The 17,917-nt window shown below is 42.0% G+C and overlaps 1 protein-coding gene across 1 annotated transcript in view; it reads right to left on the bottom strand.

The window, feature by feature from the left end:
- The window catches only part of LOC141058371 (uncharacterized), a 140,461-nt gene that overhangs the window by 59,061 nt on the left and 63,483 nt on the right, over positions 1 to 17,917 (bottom strand). Inside the window, exons 4-13 of the mRNA XM_073554617.1 lie at positions 16,299 to 16,368; positions 14,494 to 14,552; positions 13,125 to 13,208; positions 12,894 to 13,034; positions 11,732 to 11,889; positions 5,652 to 5,733; positions 5,123 to 5,272; positions 1,398 to 1,544; positions 837 to 1,041; positions 463 to 653 (exon numbers count right to left, since the gene is read on the bottom strand). Coding sequence (XP_073410718.1) covers positions 463 to 653; positions 837 to 1,041; positions 1,398 to 1,544; positions 5,123 to 5,272; positions 5,652 to 5,733; positions 11,732 to 11,889; positions 12,894 to 13,034; positions 13,125 to 13,208; positions 14,494 to 14,552; positions 16,299 to 16,368 — 1,287 coding nt within the window. The remainder of the gene's footprint in view (positions 1 to 462; positions 654 to 836; positions 1,042 to 1,397; positions 1,545 to 5,122; positions 5,273 to 5,651; positions 5,734 to 11,731; positions 11,890 to 12,893; positions 13,035 to 13,124; positions 13,209 to 14,493; positions 14,553 to 16,298; positions 16,369 to 17,917) is intronic.

Below are 17,917 nucleotides of genomic sequence, written 5' to 3'. Positions count from 1 at the left end.
TGATGGCAATAGGTCAGTGAAAAAATTGGACTGGTCTGATTTCTAAGGACTGTCAGAAAGGAGAAGGTTTGGAAAAAAAATAAAAAACAGATGACACTAGACAACACTCTTAGATTATGATCCAAAAATAGGTCCATTTTTCTCGTATGTGACAAAATCAAACGTCTGAATGAGGCCTAAGGGGGACTAAGAGCAAAAATATTGTTAAGGCAGTGGTGTAACTGTTCACGCATAGCGCCTCACCAAGTGGAGACATTACAGTGTGTTTTTTCCCTCAATTCCGAAAAAGGTACCAGGTGATGCCAGAATGACCCACCCCGATCTTACAACTTCCCCAGTTGTGTCTCACCAACACCTCGAGTGGTGAGCTGAGCTCTCTTCGAGTACACAAGTCTAGATCATCTCCCTAGGGAGCCATCATGCTTCCTAACCTCTTCCTTCTTTCCAGTGGAGTGCTCTTACCTCTCTGACACACAAGTTCCGGATCTTATCTGAGAGCTGATCTTCTTGCTCTTTTAGACCTTTAGAACATTGCCCTGTATTCTCCACTTCCGCTTTATCTCCAGTCTGGACCTGCAGTTTTTCTCTTAGATGCTGATTTTCTTTTTCTAAGCGTAGCAGCGCCTGAGACATTTCAGAGCTTAGATCCAAAACTGTAGATTACAATTTTTAAAAAATAATAGTTTTATGCCATGCAATCCAAGTAATCACAGGGAAACCAAGTAATGTCTGAAATATAGAGACTTTCTAGCAAAACTCTTCTCTGACCATTGGACAAAAGAAGTCAAGAGAAATGGACAAATCATAGTTTTAGTAATATGACTATCAATACTTACATTCAGATTCAGTATCCGGGCTGTCCCAACTTTGAGCTTTCTCAGGCATAGGTCTTATTTCCAATTTTGGGATTGTATCACCATCAGTCTCATACACTCTCTCCCACACTTGAGATGTCTCTTCCCGCAGCATTCGGATCTCTTCGGCCAGTGTTAGATTATCATGAAGAAGACTCTGCACTTTTTGTCCCTCCGAGTCTCTCTCCTGAAATAAATCAGTTGCATCCATCACACAGAGCAATAAAGGCTCAATGTGCAACGTACAGGACATACTGGATGGCAGCAAACATGTAGATAGGAGAATAATCCCTAAGATGGGTGGCTCAGTGGTTAGCAGGATCTTGGGTTCAAATCCCACCAAGGACAACATCTGCAAGGAGTTTGTATGTTCTCCCTGTGTTTGTTTCAGTTTCCTCCAGGTTCTCAGATTTCCTCCCACACTCCAAAGACATACTGATAGGGAATCTAGATTGTGAGCCCCAATGGGGACAGAGATGATGATGTCTGGAAAACACAGCAGAATATGATGGTGCTATATAAGTGAGTAAAATAAACATATACCATTTCTACTCTCTTAAGTGTCTCTTCGAGCAACTGCTTTTCTCTCTCGCACATTCGCAGTCTTTCTGATCGCTCTCTTTCTGCAGAAAGTTGATGTTCTAACACTTCTTTATCTTCCAACAAACTTCTTGAAAATTCTTTTTCCTCCTGTAAACACAGCGCAAATTAAAATATTTCAAGATTTTTTCAGATGCCAGTTAGGACAGAGGATCTAAAGCCTGATCCGACTTTGGACATGAAGAGACATTTTCTGCACTTTGGGAGGTGCAGTTGACAAAGCATTCTTATGGGGCCCAGTGGGTATCGTGCAGGATCCTAATTAGTGATGAGCAAGCATGCTGGAATAAGAGCTTATCTAAGCATGCTCGTGTCCTAATCGGGTATTTTTGGCATACTTGCCGCGCTTGCATGTCTTGCAGCTGTTTGACAGTTGTAAGGAGGTGGCGGGGAACCTTACGTGCCTCCTCTCTCTCAGGCGCTGTTCACACAGTCATCTGTGGCACCTCATGGCTTATTAATATAAGTGTGGTCTTCTAATCTTATTGATCTAATATGTCATGTTTACATATTGTGATGTTATGCACTGTCTGTAGGATACGACTAGAATAGGAACTTAGGTAGTATAGGGCAGTAGTGTGGTAGCATAGAGGGGGGTATGTAAAAGGTAGGAAATAGCATAGAATAGGTTAGGAGATAGACGGCACAGGTGTTAACTTACTGGGAGGGGCAACATAGAGCAGGGACTTGTAGTTGAGTTGCTTCCTGGTTGTGCTCAGAAGCCTGGGCAGCCTGCCCAAGGGCAGGTCGAGTGAGCAGAGTGATTAGCTGTGGGGATAAAGCTGTTGAAACAGTAAGGGGCCCCAGGCAGCGAGCAGTGCAGAGGGGCACCAGCTCAATAGGACCATCTCCTATCAAGATCCGGGGTCTATGACTGGGGCGGGAGCCGCAGTGAAAGCATTCCTTGCACCTCTTCCCACTGGAGCCGGACAAGGGGCTCATAAGGAGCTGGTGACGGGAAAGAACAGGAGGGACACGAACTGACCAAAAGGTACGGCTGGGATTGCCAGGCAGAGGAAGCTGCTATTAAGATCAGGGCTTATCCGGATGACAGGGAAAGAAAGGAAGATGACTCTGTAAGTGATGTGTTCTGCCAAAGTAAATACTGTTTTAATGTTAAGTAAAGTTAACCTGTTGAGCAAGAAAATGGAGTACTGAGTGGTTTATGGGACTTATGCATCAGAGGCTGAAGTAACACGGATCGTGGAAACTCCAGCAGCTGAAGTGAGTATAGTAGTGTATGCAGAGCTGAAAGGACTTGGTGTTTCATCAGTGAGGCGCCAGGGTGTGGGAACAGAACAGCCAGTTGCCACAACTACCACCCTGGCTGCCTTACACAGCCACAACACATGTAGGGATTATTTCCTGTTTGTTAGGCAATCCCTGCTTGTGTTGTGGCTGTCAAACTGCCGTAAGACATGCAGCGGCGGGAACTCAAGTATTTTTTTTTTAGTATGACGAAAATACCTGATTATGACATGAGCATGCTCAGATAACACCTTATTCAAGCACGCGCTCTCATCACCAATCCTAATCTAATATTGAATGCAAAGAAATCGCTTCCTTGTCATTCCTAATTATACTAATGCAAGAATGTGGCCATGGGGATGTCGAGTTAGGAGATCACAATTGTTATTACATATTGCAATATTGCATTACATAGTACAAGTGATCTACTAATCATAGAATCAAGTCACCCATGGAGAGTAAAAAAAAATGTAGTAAAAGCTTATAAAAATGTAAAATAAATAAACGAGCATACAAATTCAAATTTACCCCATCTAAAAAATAAAATTAAATTAAAAAGATAAACATATTTAGCATAAACCAATACACGAAACGGCTTAAAGAAAAAAAATTGAAAGGCCAAAATTGATATTTTACAGTCACTGCACCTCCCCAAAACAATTCAATGAAAAGTGATCCTGTTTATGTATCAATAAAAACTACAGCTCAGCATGCAAAAGACAATCCCTCTAACAGCTCCATCGATGAAAATATTTAAAAAAAATACAGATCTTAGAAAATGGCGACATAAACTTAATATTTTTGCAAAGTTCTGATTTTTTTTTTTAACCACGCCGCAAAAAAAACTTTTAAGTTCGGTATCACTGCAGTTGTATTGACCAGGAGAATCATATTGCCAGGTCATTTTTACCACGCAATGAACGCCTTCCAAATTAAACAAAATTGCATACGACTTGTACGACTATGTTGACACCAAAATAAAAAAAAAAGTTATTTCTCTTGAGAAAAAAAAGAGGAAACAATAGAAGTTAAAAAAGGACCCTTTACATAAGGGTTTAGTATCAGGAGAGACTATTGTGATTGGTAGATCCTGTGCTATTACTTGTGTATAGAAGGTTATCTGTCATTGTAATCCTGCCTCTGATGATAATGAGGCTGTTGCAAACTCTTCCTGTAAAGGACAGGAGTTTGGGGTCTTTGGTGGCCAGTGTGAAAATTACAGGATTCTTAGTTTGTTATTTTTTTAAAATTAAGATTGGGTGGAAAATTACACAAATGATCATTCATATGAAAACCTCACATTTTCCAATAGTCAATGCTAGTAATTTACATGTCTATGTTTTATGGCCTTTATTCCAGCAGGAGGGTTTGTGATTCAGTTGGAGCTAATATTGAAGATCTAGGTGCGGGACACAGTCTTGTGACTGAAGTTAGCGGCTGTTCTATGTAGTGAAACCTCCACCAGGGGGAGCTGGTGAGGGAAGAGAGGTTACACACTAAGAGCAGCAACCCTGAGCAACAGCACAGGTGCCACAGGTAACGAGAGAGAATAGTCAGACGAACCGAGTCAGAAACTAACAGGAGCAGACGTACCAGAAGGAGCAGCAATACACGTAGTCAAAATACCAAGCCGAGAGTCAGAAAGCCAGAACATGAGCACGGGGTCCAAAACGTGAGACGAAATACGTGGTCGGGGTACAAGCCGGGGAGTCAGATGCCAGAGAGGGAACGTAACAGCAGAGACGAATACCAAGAGACGGGGTCAGAAATCAGTCCGGGTCATACACGTGAATATCAGTCAAAGGCAGGAGGATCACCAAGGTACAAGGGTCAGAGCCTCTAAACTGGAAGCTTGAGCTATCACTAACACTGGTCAGCAGGCTGTGAGAGACTGAAATAGCCCAGCTAGCTCCAGAACGAGGCTGAGGAGATTAACTCCCGCATGACCAGTCCGGAGTGAAGACAGCAGAAAATAAACTCCGGACTGGACCATGACATTCTACTGATCTATTTTGATAGTAGGAGTGATCTATTTTATTAAAGCCGGCGATTTACCAATTAGTTGCTGATTACATTACATCCATAGGTATCGGTGTAGCTTCAACCTTTTGGTCCGCAATGCAATATGTCCAACAGGGTCCCCAATTTTCATGGGTCTTTAACAATATTGGTCTTTTCATATGGGCCAAATGGACTTTTTGGGCCCCTTCCTAGGCTCCAGGGTCCGGGTGCAATGGCAACATCTGCACCCCATATAGTTATGCCCCTGTCCATAGTCCAATAATGTTACTAGAACGCTGGTGTAATACATGATATACACAATGCTACTAACGTCTCATCTGCTTCTCTCAAAAGATCATAGAGAGAAACAAGAAAAGTTGCAAGTTGACACGTGACCGCAAATTACGCCTGAGTCAGACCTGTATAGCTCTCTGGACAAGGTCCATGGTGCGTAACTTCTCCGTGAGAGCATTCACTTGTCCTTCCGAGCGTCGAGAGCGCTCCCTTAATGCATCAAGTTCATCACGATAACCACGAGACTGTGCAGCCAATTGGGAGAGTTCACGGACCTGGAGAGCAGAGGAGAACTTGCTTATACAACAAACATCAAAACTTTTGAACTATTTAATGAACAAATATATAATAATAATCTTTATTTATATAGCGCCAACATATTCCGCAGCGCTTTACAGTTTAACAGTTTAAAAAAAACATAAAAATATATTATTTCAAGAGACAAAATTGCAGAATTTTTGGATCAGATCTTGCGTCGTTAACTCTTATTGATTGCCTTTTATCACCAGAAAAATTAGTAACACAATATCCTACAGAAAATAGAGGGGTACGACGAAAGATGGATCCCACTTATTGTGCCCGTATAATATAGGATTGGTAAAAGTATAACAAATAGTCAAGTTAAAAGGAAATGTCTAACTATTTGTACTGTACCTGCTGATGCATTTTTCTTAACTCCACCTCTAGTAATTGAACTTGTTGTTGATTGTCGAGTAATTCCTCCGATTTCTCTTCCCTTATAAAACACAAAAAGAAAAACCTTATAAATGCTGTTTAGACCCCTCTCACCCCTTTCGAGTATCTACTTGTATTTAGAAAACCATATGTAGCTGTATGTCATACATTTGGCTGCGTCTGCACATTGATGATCCAATCATGCAAATGCACTCCCTCACTCAGAACTTTATTTCTCATTTACTTACTTTCCAAGTGGTTATTATTATTATTATTAATAATAATAATAACAATTTTTTTTTTGTTGGTGTAGTCCGTATAACTCCTTCACATAGCTGGCTGTGGATTTACATCTTTACCAAGAGACGGCTAGTAGTGAACAGTAGCAGTAGTGGCGTACCTAGAATCCAATGGGTTCTGGGGCAAAATTTGAAACAGGGCCTCCACCTACATTTATGAGACATATTAGCCCTACAAGCATTCTAAATTCAATAAATACATACGAGTTGTCCCCCCATAATGTAATAATGTCCCCTATCATGTACTGTCACCCATCTTTGTCACCTTCCTGGTATAATGTCCTCCATTCTGGACCCCTTACGGTAATAATTTCCCCCATCCTTGGCTCCTTGCAGTAATAATATCCAACATCCTGTGCCCCTTACAGTAAGAATGTTCCCCATTCTGGGACCCTTCCATTAATAATGTTCCCCATCCTGCGCCCCTTCCATTAATAATGTTCCCCATCCTGGCACATTCCAGATATAATGAATCCCGTCCTGAGACCATTCTTGTAATAATAACATTATTCTGAACTTTTCTTGGTATAATGTCTCCCATCCTGAGCCCATTCCAGTAATAATGTCCCCCATCCTGAACCCCTTCCTGTAATAATAACCCTATCCTGGCCTTTTCCTGGTATAATTTCCCCCATTCTGAGTCAATTCCAGTAATAATGTTCCCCATTCTGGGCCCTTTCCTGGTATAATGTCCCACATCCTAATGTCCGCATGCTGGCGCTTTCCAGTAATATATGTCCTCCATCTTGGGCCCCCTTCCTGGTATAATATCCCGCCTCAAGGGCTCATCCTGTAATAATGCTCCCCATTCTACTGCTGTTCTCTAGCACATTTAAAAAAAATTTTTTCTCAAATTCCTCTCTTCAAAGAGGCTGGCAGCTAACTTCGGTGTGCCTGCTATGGGTTATGCATGACGTCACTGCTATGCGCCGCCTCTGACTGGTACTGACTGACGTCAGCTGCCGGCCTCTTATTGGCCAGCGGGATGTATTGTGGTGCAGGGATCCCACGGCTCTCTGCACCGCAATGCATTTCAGCTGAATGTATCAGTCCTCACATACACATCCAGCTGAAATAGGCGCTGGAGTCGGCGGCCACCTCTCGTTACACCCCAGATTAGCAGTTGAATTCAGTAGAATAAGGAGAAGGAATAAATAGGATTGTACCCAGGTAATTGTGTGCATCTAAATTGGAGAGATATCATATACAAAACAATTTTCAAAGGCTAGAGGAATAGAGGATGCCATACAGAATGTACAAAGACAGAGTCTGCACATCCCTGGCTGCGTTGTTACAAGAAATAGGAGATTACACAGGAGCTGTATCAGTGTTTCTAGACAGGAGAAGTGATGATATAAAGGCAGTTGTGCTGTGCTGATACATGAGAGCTAGTGAAAACAGCAGCATCTTGGACACAGTCATAGGTGCTATGAAGCAATAACTACTAATGCAAATAAATAAAAAAATTTTATCTTGCTGAAGATATGGCCACCTCATAGAGAGAGATATGAGATAAGAATAACCCTTTAATAACTAATTGTGCCAATCTTATGCTATAACTAGTAAACTGCTTCAACACATTAGCGATCTGTTAGTGTTTGCTCTGAGTCTATACTACATTTCCATATAGGGATAACTGTGTATTTGAACAAGCACACAGCTCAGGAAAGTGAGAGCCATGATTAGGAGAACTTCACTGGAAACTTCTGATTGTGGGTGCTGGGGATTGTGATTATGCAGTAGTGATAAGAGCACCTTGTCAGGAGCTGAGAGAGAGGGTGAGAGAAGTGAGCAGCTAACTGCTGTATAGAAATCAATGGTCCAGAGGAAGTGGCTGAAATCTTAGGAGTTAACTCGTTAGCCAGGAATGTAACTACGCAGTATACTGGGCCAGACTCTGGTGGACAAGCTCCATGGAAATGAGCTGTACACAATGAAAGATAAAAACTCTCAGAGCAGAAGAATGACAGCAAATAGGAAAAGCAAGCCAATCGCAAACTTGCTTATTTTCATGCTATCTCATTAACTAGAGCAATTTAATAACATGAGAACACCCCTTATAATAATAATCTTTATTTATATAGCGCCAACATATTCCGCAGCGCTTTACAGTTGAACAGTTTCAAACACAACAGTCATAAGTAACAACGTTAACAATACAATAATTAAAGCGAAATAAGACGACCCTGCTCATGGGAGCTTACAATCTACAATGAGGTGGGGGAGATACAAAGCACAGGTTTGTATTTACAATGATGTATTTACAATGATGGTCAGCCATCTTCAGGGGGTGGGGGTTAGATGGAGATAGTGAATGGGCTACACACACACACAAACATAAAATGACTTTGATTAATGAATGTGATAGGCCGCTCTGAACAAATGTGTTTTGAGCGAGCGCCTAAAACTATGCAAATTGTGGATGGTCCTAATATCTTGGGGTAGAGCATTCCAGAGGATTGGCGCAGCACGGGAGAAGTCTTGGAGTCGGGAGTGGGAGGTACGGATTAGGGCAGAGGTTAGTCGAAAGTCATTTGCAGAGCGCAGCGGTCGGTTAGGCCAATAGACAGAAATGAGGGAGGAGATGTAAGGGGGTGTCGCACTGTGGAGAGCTTTGTGGGTGAGAACAAGTACTTTGAATTGTACCCTGTAATGAATTGGCAGCCAGTGTAGCGACTGGCAAAGAGCGGACGCGTCTGAGTAACGATTAGCCAGATGGACAACCCTGGCTGCTGCATTAAGGATAGACTGGAGAGGGGATAGTCGAGTGAGAGGGAGGCCAATTAATAGAGCATTACAGTAGTGCAGGCGGGAGTGGATCAGGGCGACAGTGAGAGTTTTTGTTGTTTCCATGGTGAGAAAAGGGCGGATTCTAGAGATGTTCTTTAGGTGTAAGAGGCACAAGCGGGCAAGAAATTGTATATGGGAGGTGAAGGAGAGATCGGAGTCAAACATAACACCCAGACAGCGCACCTGCTGTCGGGGTGTTATTATGGTGCCACCCACAGAGAGGGAAATGTCAGATTTAGGGAGGTTAGTAGATGGCGGGAGCAGAAGAAGTTCAGTTTTGGAGAGGTTGAGTTTCAGATAGAGAGCAGACATGATGTTGGAGACTGCAGACAGACAGTCACTGGCATTCTGTAGTACAGCGGAGGTAAGGTCAGGGGATGATGTGTATAGTTGTGTGTCATCAGCATAAAGATGGTACTGAAAGCCAAATCTGCTGATGGTCTGTCCAATTGGGGCCATGTAGAGAGAGAAGTGAAGGGGGCCAAGGACTGAGCCCTGAGGTACCCCGACAGCGAGAGGAAGAGGAGATGAAGTGGAGCCAGAAAACAGAACACTGAAGGAGCGGTCGGAAAGATAGGAGGAGAACCAGGAAAGAGCAGTGTCCTTAATGCCTAGGGACTGGAGCTTAGAGAGTAGGAGAGGATGGTCAACAGTGTCGAAAGCTGCAGAAAGGTCAAGAAGAATGAGCAGAGAGTGGTCACCGTTACATTTTGCTGTCAGAAGGTCATTGGTCACATTGATGAGTGCAGTTTCTGTTGAATGTAGGGGTCGGAAGCCAGACTGTGAAGGGTCTAGGAGGGAGTGAGTGGAGAGGTAACGGGTAAGGCGGGAGTATATCAGGCGCTCCAAGAGTTTAGAGATGAAGGGGAGATTGGAGACGGGTCTGTAGTTGTTTGTGCAGGATGGGTCGAGGGTGGGTTTCTTTAGTAATGGAGTAATGATAGAGTGTTTGAAGGAGGAGGGGAAAATGCCAGAGGAGAGGGAGAGATTAAAGATTGTAGTTAGGTGAGTTGTGATGACTGGAGAGAGAGACTGGAGGAGATAATCACTTTGAACTGTGAAGTCAATTGTTGCCCATCCAACTGCACCTTACAGTAGATTTCACCTCTTCCATGGATACTGATTTTGTTTATGTCCCTTTCTGAGATGAATTACCACTGTTCTGAGAAACTTCCATTTACAGTTTTCGAGGTCTCAGAACATTATAAAAAACCTCTGCAAGGCTGTTTTCACACCTAGCTTCTTTTTTTCTGCTGCTTTTTACGTTTATGTTTTTTATATGTGTCTGTACAATAATAATCTTCTTGCGTTCTTGCTGCAGCTTTTATGAATTTTGTCTTTTTTTCCGTTTTAATGCAGAATTGAAGCAGCATTTTTGAATGCTTTTTCCATACAAAAAGTTCTCCATTTAAAAATATATGTGCATTTGTTTTTTAACATGCATTACATGTTATGCACCAAAAACGCACAGTTCAACCCTGTATTTAGATGCATAGTGGGTGCGGGTTTTCATGATACATGCAGAAAACATGCAGTATTTACACTTGTGTCAATACCCTTTCCAGACTGATATACCCCCAAATAAGTTGGATGCCTTTACACAATATAAGATAATTTTACATCTATTTTTTTGTGTTTTTTTTTAATCTTTTTTAAAAAAAAAACAAAAAAAACAATTGAATGTGAAAAATATTTGGAAAAAAAATCATATTTTTCCTGGCACATAGTTTTGTCTATGCCATAAAATGCTACATAACCACTGACTATTTGACATGGTAGCCAACGCTTATGTAATGTGCGCTACATATGACTTATGCCCCAGCACAAGATGCATGAAACAACTATGCCCCAAATGTGCATATGAGAAATCAGTGATGCCACCAAGTAGCCATAAGTGGTAAGTAAGGCTGTCACGTTTTCCACCTTTAAACAGGACCTGTCACTAAAAAACGATTTTGAATTTTTTCGCTTTCTTTTTATCCTCCTCTTCTTTCAAGAGCCATAACATTTTTTTTATTTTTCCATCCACTTAGCAGTATGAGATTTTTATTTTTTTTTTAGTGGGACAAGTTGTAATTTTGAAAGGCATCATTCATGTTATGTGATGTAGTAGAACGCGGGAAAAAATTCTAAATGCGGCAAAATTGCAAAAAAAAAAGTGTAATTCCACAATTGTTTTTTTTTTTTTCATTTTCCATGTTCATTATATGGTAAATTTGACCTGGCAATATCATTCTCCGAGGTCAGTACGAGTGAGTACATAGATACCAAACATGTATAGGTTTTTTTTTAAAGTGGTGAAAAAAATTCAGAAATAAGTAAAGAAAACAAATAATGTGCGTGACGGCATTTTCTTGGGGCCCTGAGCTGATGTTTTTTACTGATACCATTTTGGGGTAGATACTATCTTTTTACATTTTTATGTAAGGTTGTGGTGGCCAAAAAAAAAACAAAAAACGTTTTGACTTTTTTTCTCATTAAGCCATTTACTGGATTATTTGATTTTATATTTTGATAGATCAGACTTTTCTGAATGCGTGGATACCAAATATGTGTTTTTTTATTGACTTATTTTTACTGGAGAAAAAGGGGGGATGATTTGAACTTTTGTAATTTTTTTTTCATATTTTTAAAAACATTTTTTTCTTCACTTTTTACTGTGCTTATCAGTCCCCTTAGGGGACTTGAAGCTGTCATCATCCAAGCCCTTGTACCATTGGTAGCAGTGCATCAGCTCCACCCACGGCTGTTAGAGGCAGATGATGGCTGAATAAAGCAGTCATCATCTGCCAGGAAATATGTGGGCTTGGCTTGTGAGCCAACATTAAAGGCGGGGACACAACATATGACGTAACTGTATGTCATATGTTGTGAAGGGGTTAAACATTTGCACACGTGTTGGTATAGCTCCATGTTAATGTTAATGTTGGTATACCTCCATGTAGATCTATCGTTCTAGATATGACTTACAGCTCTTGCCGTACACGACGTAGCTTGCTCTGTAGATCAGCAATGCGTAGAGAGTGATTCTGCCAAGCATTCGGGTCAGAAATCACATTTTTAGAGACTGCTTGAGCCCTGGGATCGGTCGGTCTCAGCTGCTTTTCACATCGGATGATTGACAGCCGCTGTAAAGAAATGACAAAAAGTTTGCTATAAAGGTATAAAGTCCGGAGGGTCCCAAGTCCAATCCAACCCATACGTTTCCACTCATCCACAACTTGTCTGCTACTAAAGGGGCTTTGGGGCCTTTTTTTCTTACTTAAATGCATGTATTTAAGGCTAAAAATCATTTTTGAAATTGGGTTTCGTTAAAAATATTGCACCGCTTGGCTCTATGTTTCCCTGCAGATTCAACTTTAATGTGATCTGTGTTCATAAATGGGCTAAGAGGAGCTGAGAAAGATACCGTCATAGCGAGCTTTCTGACAGATTCTCTGTTAAATCATTCAGCAGCCAGCAATAGACAGGGCCACACAGAGGCTATAGAAGGCAAATCGATGGACAAGATAATCCAGCTCTTTGTTCCTTTAAAATCCATCATTTATTGAAGCAAAACTTTAAAATCCAGCGTCCTGACATACAGCATAAGTGTCACCAATTTCCCCACGGATCCGTAACAGACGCGTTTCGAGCTTAGTGGCTCTTATTCATTGCTGCAATGAATTATCTGCTGGATTATCTCTTCTATCGATTACTAATCCTGCTGCACTACAGACTGTCCGTGCTCTGGTTCCTGGACATCTAAGGGGTGAGCTGATCTTTTTCTTTTATTTCTTTATAGAAGTCATTTGATACAAAATTTTTATTGGAACCTAACTGCAAAATTTATTTACATCCAATTAGGAACAAAAAAAAAATCCTGAAAGGTTCACAATCCCTTCAAGAGAGCAGTCAGACGGACATATAAATCAGACCGCAGTGCACGGACTGGCCGGCGGCTCTCCCAACAGCTGCATAGAAATAAATGAAGCTGTCATGCACGGGTGGGTAGAGCCGCCGTCCAGTCCGTGCACGGACTTCCGATCTTAATCCGATTTATACGGCCGTCTGACTGTACCCTAACTCTCATTTTAAGGAGCCTTACAACATGACTAAGGATGCTACAGAATGTACAGAATTACACTCTTACCTCCAGAGCGTCGTCTCTCTGCTTTAGGATGTCTTTCAGGTGAGCACATAACACGTGCACCAAGTTTTCCAGGTCAGAATGGGAGAGCTGGCATAACTCTGACCCCGGTAGAGGGAATATTTTCCGAGAGTCTTGGGTCATCTTTTAAAGAGAGTACAAATAACTGTCATCACAGACTGAGCAGCGAAACAGGTAAGATGGAGCGTGCACTAGGGCGGTCCGACGGCTCACCTCCTGAATCTTTCCCGCCAACTCAGTTTGGAAATCAAGACTTAGACAACGAATTCCACCAATTATTTCTTCACGACCCTCACCCTGGAAAAAGACACCATGGGGAGGACTTTATTGGTGATCATTATATAATTTCAGAAATCCATTAAAGTAAAGTTGGCTGAAGCTACTGATCTGCACGGGGGCTATCTGACTCTCCAGCATCATCTCCCCTTGTAGATGATGCTGGACTGATAAAGATCGATATTCGGGAAGATGGAATTTCAATGTTGCCTGAAATATGGCTTCTTCCTTTCTTTCTATTGAACATACTGTACATGGATGCTCGGCTGAACTGAGCATGCATGTTTAGTGTATGGGCACCATTAGGGTATGTGAGCGTGTACTGGGGTTTTTTCCAGGTGGATCCATTCCGAAAGTCACCTGAAAAAGCATCTAGAAAACGCTCCCCTGAAAAAGTCACATGTAAAGATGTTGTGCAGAATTCTGAACTTCTTTAAGGCCGGGATTACACATGCGAGAAACTCCGATGAGTCTCGCATGTTAATACCCGGAACTGCCGCCGGCGCTCCAATACATGGAGCCGCACACTCTGCTCCCGAGTGCCGGCGGCAATGCCGAGTATTAAGATGCGAGACTCGTCCAAGTTTCTCGCATGTGTGATCCCGGCCTAACTGTTTCAGGCGTCAAAAGAAACGCTTGAAGAAGTAATCTGACCATTCTTCAGGGGTTTTCTGGTCTGAATACCCTCAATACTTTATACTTTAAAATGTAAGTCAATGGGAAGGTTCAACAGATGCCTGCAATTCGCCCACAGGTGTCTTTGATTTATCATGAAAAATTATTATTTGTTTCTTTATTGGTGATTTGAGTTAAAAAAACATCCAAAGAATGAAAAAAACAAAGACATCAAAAATGCTGGAAAAACACACACACAAATAAAAACAGCTGGTGAAAAAACACATAAAAAAGCTAAAAAATGCTGCTTCAAGAAAAAAAAAAAAGCTTCTTCCTCGAGGAGTTTGTCCGCCAGACAAAGTTGCGGAGTGCACATACCCATAGGATGATGTAGACACAATGGGGCACAATTACTAATGGCGTCTAATCGCTAGCCCAGGGAGCTTGAATATGTGCCATATGTATCAACTTGTCGTATCTTGCCACTTATGGATTTTCCTCTTACTTGCCCCATTTTCTAGTTGATTTACTTTAATCGTGCTCGCCAACAATAAATTTGGCTCAAATTACAAAACTAGTGAAAAACAAGGAAAGTAACGAGTGTCATTCAAAACATTAATAAATGTTCCCAAAAAAATCCTTGTGTCTGAATTTTGGTTCAAAGTATGGCGCAGCGACCTTAGTCAATTACCTGAACAGCAGCTCCAAGCATCAGTGATATTATCTTCACCATTTCTTGCAGGGAAGCGTCTAAACAAGCAGATGGTACATATAGAATAATTGTTCACATGCTACGGGTAATTTGTAGTTATATTTACTACATTCATGGCCGAAAGTGTGGGAATGCTTGAAATTGCTTCAGTAAATTAAGTATCTCTCCCAGAAAATTGTTCCAATTACAAACGTTTTGCTATACACATGTTTATTTCATTTGTGTTTATTGGAATAACACACACACACAAAAAAAACAGAAGAAAAGGCAAATTGGACAGTTTCACATAAAACCCTAAAAATGGGCTGGACAAAATTGTTAGCACACTTCCAAAATTGTGGGTAAGCAACTTTGTTTCAAGCATGTGATGCTCGTTCCAGCTCACCTGTGGCAAGTAACAGGTGTGGGAAATATGAAAATCACACCTGAAACCACATAAAAAATGGAGAAGTTGACTCAATCTTTTCATCGTGTGTCTGTGTGTGTCACACTAAATATTGAGAAAAGAAAGAGGAGAAGAGAACTGTCCGAGGACTTGACAGCCAAAATTGTTGAACAATATCAACAATCTCAAGGTTACAAGTCCATCTCCAGAGATCTTGATGTTCCTTTGTCCACATTGCACAACATAATCAAGAAGTTTACAACCCATGGCACCATAGCTATTCTCCCAGATCGTGGACAGCAGAGAAAAATTGATGAAAAATTGCTACACAGGATATTCTGAAGGGTGGATAAGCAGCCCCAATCAAGTTCCAAAGAAATTCAAGCTGTCCTGCAAGCTCAGGATGCATCAGTGTCAGCACGAACTATCCATTGACATTTGAATTAAATGAAACACTATGGCGGGAGACCCAGGAGGACCTCACTTCTGACAAAAACAATACAAAGCTAGATTACAGTTTGCCAAAATATAGATGAGTAAGCCAAAATCCTTCTAGGAAAGCGTCTTGTAGATAGATGAGAACAACATAGAGCTATTTGGTAAAGCATATCATTCTACTGTTTACTGAAAATGGAATGAGGCCTACAGAGAAAAGAACACAGTACTTACAGTCAAATATGGTGGAGGTTCAAAGATGTTTTGGAGCTGTTTTGCTGCCTCCTGCACTGGATGCCTTGGCTGTGTATAAGGCATCATGAAATCTGAGGATTACAAAAGGATTTTGGGTTGCAATGTAGTGTCCAGTGTCAGAAAGCTGGGTTTGTATCCTAGGTCCTGGGCTTTCTAGCAGGAAAATTACCACAAACAAACTTCGAGAAGCTCCAGAAATGGATGGAAACACAGAGCAGGAGAGTACTAAAAGTGACCATCTATGAATCTGGATCTAAATCCCATTCAAAACCTGTGGAGAGATCTTAAAATTCTGTTGGGAGAAGGAGCCTTCGAATAAGAGAGACCTGGAGCAGTTTGCAAAAGAAGAGTGCTCCAAAATTCCAGGTGAGAGGTATAAGAAGCTTGTGGATGGTTATAAGAAGCGATTGATTGCAGTTATTTTTTTTTTCCAAAAGGTGTGCAACCAAATATTAAGTTGAGGGTGCCAACAATTTTGTCTGGACCATTTTGGGGGGTTTGTGTGACATTATGTTCAAATTGCCTTTTCTTGTCTTTTTTTTTTGCGGTGTTTCTATATACATAAAGGAAATAAACATGTGTATAACAAAACATGTGTAACTGCAATAATTTTTCTGGGAGAAATTCCCAATTTTCTGGAACATTTTGAAGGGTGCCAATACTTTTGACCATGACTGTATATTTCTGGCACTGATGGTTGCAGGCTGACCTGAGACTGGGTCCTGAGAGATGAGATGTGTGTCTGGGAGGGACATCAGGATCAATTGCTGCAGTTCATCCTGGAATAGATCATAACATACTCCTTTTATTTCCCGGTCGTGTACATCACAGCTATAGATGCTGCAGCATGGAAGTAGAGTACGCAGATTTCACATGTAGCATTTGCAGTTGCTCATCTCACCCAATAGATGGTGCCCATAGTGCCACAGTAATACAGCGACAGTGGGCACCACTATAATGGTGCTAGTCACAGGCCTGCATATGTGTTCTATGGACAGAAAACATAGTCAATATAGGCTGGGGCTGTTCCCATGTCCATATATTAAGCAGAAATCAGAATAAGACTTAGGGCCGTGTTCACACGTAGCAGAACTTCTGCATTTTTTGGCTGCTTTTTATCTTCATGTTGTCTGCAACAAAATACACAATGAAAATCTCTTGAGTCTTGTTTTTTATAGGTTTTCCCCATTATTTGATGCATTTTTGGTGCAGATTTTAAACATCGTTTCTATAGGGGTTGTTTGAGACTTTAACATTGCTGTCTGATCGGTGGAGGTGCGACACCCGGTACCTCCGCTGATCTGCTGTTCCCGGTGTCGCCAATGACCAGAACTGCTCAATTACAGAGCGGCACAACTCTGTTGATTATTGTCGCTGTCGGGTACTGCACATCCACCCTGTATTGATTTGAATAGGAGGCGGATGTGCGGAACCTGGCTGCGACCACTTGTGAGTCATCGGAGCTGTATTGTGCAGCTTCGCAACTGAGTAGTTCCGGGTGCTGCTGACATCAGGAACAGCTGTTTGGCAGGGGGTGCCTAGTCTGGCACGCTCACCGATCAGACATTGATGAGTAACACCTGCAGCTGGAGCTATGTGTACTGAGACTATGGTGGCTGGGAATAGCAAGTTGGAGAAGAAGTGAGGAGATAGCTGGGCATGAGGAGATGTGTGGGACCTTCCATTGCAGACTGATAAGACCAGGGCCAGACTGGCCATCTAGTAATTCTGGCAAATGCCAGAAGGGCCTGTCTGGTCGTGGGCTGCCTTGTCTGCTACGTAGTTAATAAAATCAGTGTTCTTCAGACATCCATATTGTTAAGAGTTGTGATGGAGCACAAAGACGCTGACTCCGTCACTTACCGCAGCAGGCTATGGGTATCATTAGAAATATTGGTCTTGTAGTAAATCTTCCTTTCCTCCATCCAGGGTAATATTAGTAATATATCCCATCTGGTTCATGGGGACGGTGACAACATGGGCCTGTGTGATTTCAAATGCCAGGACTGAATTTCAGCCCCAGTCCATACCTGCGTAAGACTCAACCATTGGAGAGCAGAGAACAGAGGCACAAAGTGAGTGCTGACAGCTCAGCAGCTCGGTGTGAGGAAGGAAGATAATCCTGGAGATGAGCCACATCTGCAGACCAGCCAGGTTACCAGGAGATGTCCACCACTGCTTGGTCTACCTCAGAGAAGAATCCCGCCATCCATTCCCGGTGTCCAAGGCATCTGGATCCTGCAGCCCCAAGCTGGATCCCTGCGTGACCCAAGACCTGCTACAGCAAGGCGTGACTAGCTACTGATGGAACATATAGATCCACTGTTC

Source organism: Dendrobates tinctorius, unplaced genomic scaffold, assembly GCF_039654945.1.
Source record: "Dendrobates tinctorius isolate UK_male_01 unplaced genomic scaffold, ASM3965494v1 ptg000211l, whole genome shotgun sequence".
Lineage (NCBI taxonomy): Eukaryota > Metazoa > Chordata > Amphibia > Anura > Dendrobatidae > Dendrobates > Dendrobates tinctorius.
The sequence above is the reverse complement of the archived record's forward strand: the minus strand, read 5'-3'. Positions and strand labels throughout refer to the sequence as shown.